This window comes from Triticum aestivum, chromosome 4B (assembly GCF_018294505.1).
Source record: "Triticum aestivum cultivar Chinese Spring chromosome 4B, IWGSC CS RefSeq v2.1, whole genome shotgun sequence".
In the NCBI taxonomy this organism is placed as follows: domain Eukaryota; kingdom Viridiplantae; phylum Streptophyta; class Magnoliopsida; order Poales; family Poaceae; genus Triticum; species Triticum aestivum.
The window spans coordinates 378,052,290-378,058,735 of NC_057804.1; the positions used below are offsets into that span (position 1 = coordinate 378,052,290).

The 6,446-nt window shown below is 48.1% G+C and overlaps 1 protein-coding gene across 1 annotated transcript; it reads left to right on the forward strand.

The window, feature by feature from the left end:
- Nucleotides 1-1,595: 1,595 nt before the first annotated feature.
- LOC123092246 (endoglucanase 9) lies at nucleotides 1,596-5,305 on the forward strand. The gene is made up of 6 exons (XM_044513954.1): nucleotides 1,596-2,151; nucleotides 2,535-2,836; nucleotides 2,925-3,392; nucleotides 4,183-4,318; nucleotides 4,404-4,576; nucleotides 4,668-5,305. The coding sequence occupies exons 1-6, from the start codon at nucleotides 1,770-1,772 to the stop codon at nucleotides 5,067-5,069; spliced, it is 1,863 nt and encodes a 620-aa protein (XP_044369889.1). The 5' UTR covers nucleotides 1,596-1,769; the 3' UTR covers nucleotides 5,070-5,305.
- Nucleotides 5,306-6,446: the final 1,141 nt, after the last annotated feature.

A 6,446-nucleotide genomic window follows, 5' to 3' on the forward strand; every position in this document is an offset into this window, starting at 1 on the left:
GCGGCGCTCGATCTCATCGCGGCGCGCACGGCCGCCCACGGGCACCGGCGGGATCGGAACCCGGTCGGCGCCGAGGTGCCATCCATTGGGGAGGTGGACGTCGCTCCACGGGACCGGCGTCCTCGTCTCCCAGTAGCGCCGGCACACGTCCGCACAGAGGTACTGCTGGGCGCGCTCGCCGGTGGGCCTAGGGGCAATGGTGAAGGGAGGCGGCGCGGGGGCTCGACGAGAGGAGCGCGGCAGTGACGCGGGCTCCTCCTTCTTCACGGAGTCGCGGCGGCGGCCCGAGGAGGAGCCGGCCTCGCGGTCGTGCTTCCCCTTGCGGTTGTAGTTCCAGAACCCCATGACTGCGGTTGGCCGGCGAGTTCGAGGACAGGGAGCGGCTAGGGCGGAGTCGGCTTTCGAGGGGGCAGAGAGGGGCCGGAGTGGGAAAGTGGAGATGAGGACGAAGACCGGTCCACGGCTCCCATTTAAGAAGGACGATGACCGTTCGATGGCCGGAGGACAGGTGGGGCCACCCGCCCGTGCGCATTTATGTTGGCGGATGGGAGGTAGGTGGTCGCCTGCCACGTGGTTCCGGCACGGACGAGTGCGCGTCCGTTTGCCGTCCGCGGCGACCCAAATCAGGCGCAAGTTTGCGCTCGAAATGGGTCGGTCCGGACACAAAACGGACAAGATGAGTCCGGGCCGTCGCGCGCTGGACAGCCTGATTTGTCTCTTTTACCCCAACGGATGGGGCCGGACAAGATAGGGTCGCGCGGTGGAGTTGGCCTAAATGATGAATGAAGGAGAAAGAACTCGTAAGAAAAAGCTTGCTTCCCTTATTTAAAAAAAGACAAGAGATGACCTCTTAATATAATATGTCTCATCACCTTTTTATGAAAAATTTCTAGTTATTAAAGATAAGGCTAAAAGATGACCCATCCATTGTAGACTCTTTTTTTGTCATTTCTAAATTAAATGCAAAATTTAAGATGAGACTAAGATAAACCATTGTACATTGCCCTACCACTTGAATCAACTACGGAAATGTTTTGTCAGTTTGTATGTTACTCCCTCCGTTTCAAAATAGATTACCCAACTTTATACTACACATAGTATAAAGTTGGGTCATTTATTTTGAAACGGAGGGAGTAGTATTTAAACAACATTTCATTTCCGACACTCAAGTTTCACGTGATTCCTGCGGTGCAGAGATTGCGCAGGTGGATGCCGGCTCCAAAATCCATTGTACACGTTCCATATTGTCGAATGCCCTGAAATTATCTATCCCTTTATTTATCTCAGAGAAGAACAATAATACAGTAGTCTATTTTTTGCGAATTAATAATAGCGAGGACAGGTGATTCATATGATAAACAAACAGGAGAGAACTCTGACAGAGATATGGGCGACTATAAACAAAGACGAAACAATTAAAATCGCTTCTCCTTCCTAAGCCCAAACGAACGACCATGGTCAAACAAGAAAACGAAAACAGTTCTCCATCTCGTAAAGCACCCATCGCTATCGCCGGACCCAACACAACACAGCGATACCAGTGCCAGTACTAGGAGTACTTTGTTAAGCAAACGGCCAAAGCACCCGGTCCGTCCCTAATACACTCCCCCACACTTAAATCCCTCCTCCCCACTTCACCTCGCCCCCCACGCACGCCAAAAACCAACCCTTCCGTTCCCATTCCAAGCCGGCGGCGGCGGCGGAGGCGCGCCCGCGGCATTGCAGGTGGTAGGGGATCTGTGGGATCGGGCGGGCCGGCGGGGGGCGAGATGAGCATGTACGGGAGGGACCCGTGGGGCGGCCCGCTCGAGATATGCCACGACTCGGCCACGGACGACGACCGGAGCCGGAACCTCGACCTCGACCGGGCGGCGCTCTCGCGGACGCTCGACGAGACGCAGCAGAGCTGGCTGCTCGCGGGGCCCGGCGACCAGGGCCGCAAGAAGAAGAGGTACGTCGACCTCGGATGCCTCCTCGTCAGCCGCAAGCTCTTCCTCTGGACGCTCGGCCTGCTCCTCGCCGCTGCCGCGCTCGCGGGGATCGCCGCGGGGATTGCCAAGGCCGTCCCCAGGCACCAAGCCCCGCCCGCGCCGCTGGACCAGTTCACCCTCGCGCTGCGCAAGGCGCTCATGTTCTTCAATGCCCAGAAATGTCAGTGCCCCTCTGCTGTCCTCCGCCCTTCATTTTCGGTTTCAAAGATTAGGTTTTGATGCTTTTCGATCCAGCGGATGTTCTTTTCGTAATTGTTCCGACCGGAGTTTTGGTTCTGATTTAAGGCGTGAGCTGCGCCGAACCGCAAATGCGAGATTTTCTTTATGAGGTGTTTCTGGTGGTTTTGTAGATGTAAATTCATCATTTGGGGGTTCCTTGCCTGAATGGGGGAGGACAGTTGCCCTTAAACCCTCCCACCCACCAGATCCATTCTGAAGATTTTGAAGAATGATCCTCCCAATTAAAAATATAGTATTTTATTTGATTGATCTGTTTGCTCTGAGTTTTTTTTTTCATCTGTTTCTTCTGCAAAATTTCTGCAGCCGGGAAGCTGCCGAAGCACAACAATGTACCATGGCGCGGCGACTCGTGCCTCAAGGACGGACGCTCGGACGCCCGGCGAGACCTCTCTGGTGGCTACTATGACGGCGGAAGCGCTGTGAAATTCAACTTCGCATCTGCCTTCTCCATGACCCTCCTCAGCTGGAGCGTCATCGAGTACAATGCTAAGTACGAGGCTGCTGGGGAACTTGGCCATGTCCGTGACACTATTAAGTGGGGGGCCGACTACCTATTGAAGACCTTCAACTCCACGGCACATTCCATTGATCGCTTGATTGCACAGGTAAAAACCAACTCTGGATATACATACATGGACACGAAGTTCCTGCCACTCGGTTCATTCCTAATGTGAATTTTGTTTGAGGGCGCAGGTGGGTGGTGCTGCAATGTCAGACGGTCCGAGTCAGCCCAATGATCATTATTGTTGGATGAGGCCAGAGGACATCGACTACCCACGTCCAGTCACCGAGTGCCACACTTGCCCTGATCTTGGTGCTGAGATGGCCGCAGCATTGGCCGCAGCATCCATTGTGTTCAAGGATAACAGGGTTTACTCCCACAAGCTGTTACACGGTGCTACCACCGTCTGGGACTTTGCAAGGAAGGGAGGTAGTCGTCAAACATATAGTCTACCCCGGTCAGATGCTGCAAAGTTCTACAATTCAACCGGTTACTGGGATGAATATATGTGGGGTGGTTCGTGGATGTACCTCGCAACTGGCAATTCATCATACCTGCAGTTCGCAACGGATGCCAATCTTGCAAATCATGCTCACGTTTTCTCTCGTCCCCCGAACTATGGGGTGTTCAGCTGGGATAATAAGCTCCCTGGTGCACAGGTAAATATATTAGTGTAACTTGGTTTCGTTTAATTCTTGAGACATTCCCCATGCTGACCCATTGGCATTATAGTTTGCATGATACTTGTCAAGTACTCCCTCCGTCCCATAACGTAAGATGTTTTTTGACACTACACTAGAGTCAAAAAACCGTCTTACATTATGGGACCGGAGGGAGTAGATTCCATGTCTAACACACTGACCGTCAGGTTATAGTACTATTGTGACCAAATTTCTTTATAATATCTCACCCAGTTTACCTGCAGTACTAGTAAAGCGTGTAGCCAACTTGTCCTACCATGTGATAAGCATTAATGCTGCCTAAGTACAGGGCACTTACGATTGTAGCACAAAAGGATTCCTGCTTGGTGGATATACCTAGGATTCTGTTGAAACCATGTCAGTGTTATCATGTTTTCATCTTCTGTACTTTGGAATTCTTATATCCTTGAAAAGGATAGCCATAATGAAAACAGCCTTCAGCATGGAACCTACATTTTGGATTACCTAGTTGAGAAATTCGTTATTTGCAGAATCTGATGTTTATGCTTGTAAAGAACCATGTGACAATCCAAGCAAACCACTGTCAGTTAGCTATACAGTAGGATTTCATAAAAAACACTATACAACAGGTTTCAGTTTAGGTGTCATACAGCATGTTAGCGTTGCTTTGTAGAAGAATTTAGGGCTAAGTTTTTGTATTACCATGTGCCCTAGCTTGCAAAATAAAAGTTATATTGATAATTAATATGACTTACCTTTACTTATTTTGCATTGTTTGACGTTCCAGGTTCTTCTGAGCCGGTTAAGGCTCTTCTTGAGTCCTGGGTATCCGTATGAAGAGATGTTAAGGACATACCACAACCAAACCAGCACCATCATGTGCTCTTATCTTCCAGATTTTAGATCTTTTAACAGAACAAAAGGTTTGAAGTCGCAACTAGCTAAAAACAAATACATGATTGCCTATTGAATTCACAGGACAGTTTACTGAATTATCTTGCATTACAGGTGGTTTGATACAGTTGAATCACGGGCAGCCACAACCACTCCAGTATGTAGTCAATGCTGCATTCCTTGCTTCTCTGTTCAGTGACTATCTTGAGGCTGCAGATACCCCTGGGTGGTATTGTGGCCCCCATTTCTACTCCATCGAGGTTCTTCGCAATTTTGCAAGGACTCAGGTAGGTTTCTATCATTTGAATATCTGAACATATTTTTGATCTGGTATAATAGTAATCTGCGCGCCTGGTTCTAACTCACTCCATGTGTCAGATGGAGTATATCTTGGGCAAAAATCCTTTGAAGATGAGCTATGTGGTCGGGCACGGAAAGCATTACCCCAAGCGTGTTCATCATCGTGGTGCGTCGATCCCGAAGAAGAAAGGTGTTCACCCTGGCTGCAAAGGGGGTTGGACATGGAGGGACACCAAGAAGCCCAACCCTCACATCATTGTTGGAGCCATGGTGGCCGGCCCTGATCGCCATGACGGCTTCAAAGACGTCCGGAAGAACCGCAACTACACAGAACCAACCCTAGCGGGCAACGCTGGTCTAGTCGCAGCATTGGTAGCTTTATCGGGTGAAGGCCATGGAGTGGACAAGAACACCATGTTCTCTGCTGTGCCGCCAATGTTCCCTTCGCCCCCGCCGCCTCCAGCACCATGGAAGCCATAATGGCTGGGTGTTTAGAATAGAACAGTGGAGGCGACGACGTAACCGTTTATTTTTATTTATTTTAGTGTAGTATCATCACCATGCCATGTTGTTTGCTATGCAAGGACTATGTTGAACGAAATGCATAATGACCTAAGTTAGTACTAGTAGTTTTCCCTCGTGTACCTGTAGCTGTGGGAAGTGGGTACATATATATGTCTGACACCATTGTCGTCTTGAAGCAGCGAGAGGATGCACAACTATTGCCTCCGATCTACTCCCTCTGTTTCCAAATATTTGTCTTCCTAGACATTTCAAATGGACTACTACATATGGATGTATGTAGACATATTTTAAAGTGTAGATTGAATCATTTTGCTTCGTATGTAGTCACTTATTCAAATCTCTAGAAAGACAAATATTTGGAAACAGGGAGCATATCTGTACTTTGTAGACATCAAATTTATAATCCACAATACAAAAAACGTGCTTCACATCACAAAACTGAAGTAAATTTCCCGTTGCAAGTTCAGGTTTAGAACCACTACATATCCATAACATTCGTGCCCTAAGGCAACCGCTCCAACCACTTGTGTCCACGTCCCTGACGGAGATTTGGATCATTTGCCCCACTTTACATGGGATGATGATTTGCCCCAGTGTTGTGTCAATGGCTAGTTGCCCTGGCCCTACCTGTCAATCTTGGGGGGGGGGGGGTTGGTATCAAAGTTAGAAGTAAACTGGGACAAAAGATTCAATTTCTTCATCCCTGACCTGGACAAGACCATTCGACCAAATTCATGCTGGCGAAGCTATACCACCCCCACTTCAGCGCCATGAGGTGCTTCAGGTTCTTGGTCACGCAGGTGCTCGTTTCTGTCTCGAGTGCGCGCTCCACCCACTCTGGAGCGTGGTAATGACCAATAGTTTGTACACTGTCTGTTAAGACAACTACTACTCCCTTCATTTCTAAATATAAGAGATTTTAATATGGACTACGTACGGATTATATAAACATATTTTAGTGTAGTTTCACTCATTTTGCTCCATATGTAATCTATGTTTAAATCTTTGAAATGTCTTATATTTAAGAACGGAGGGAATATGAGTTATTGCTGCCATTAGCATGAAGCAACATTGAGCATTTAGTGCTCAATGCTAGAATATAGAAGGATTAGAGTCCTCTCTTGATTATGAATGATCGACTCATTTGTAACTGATGTTGTAACTCAAGTTGCATGTTTAATACTTCCTCTGTCTCAAAATAAGTGTCGCTGATTTATTACAAAGTTGTACTATAATGACACTTATTTTTAGATGGAAGGAGTATATAAAGGGAGCTCTCCAGTGAGGTTCATCATGGCTTAAACAACAACATTAACAATTTTGCATGTTATC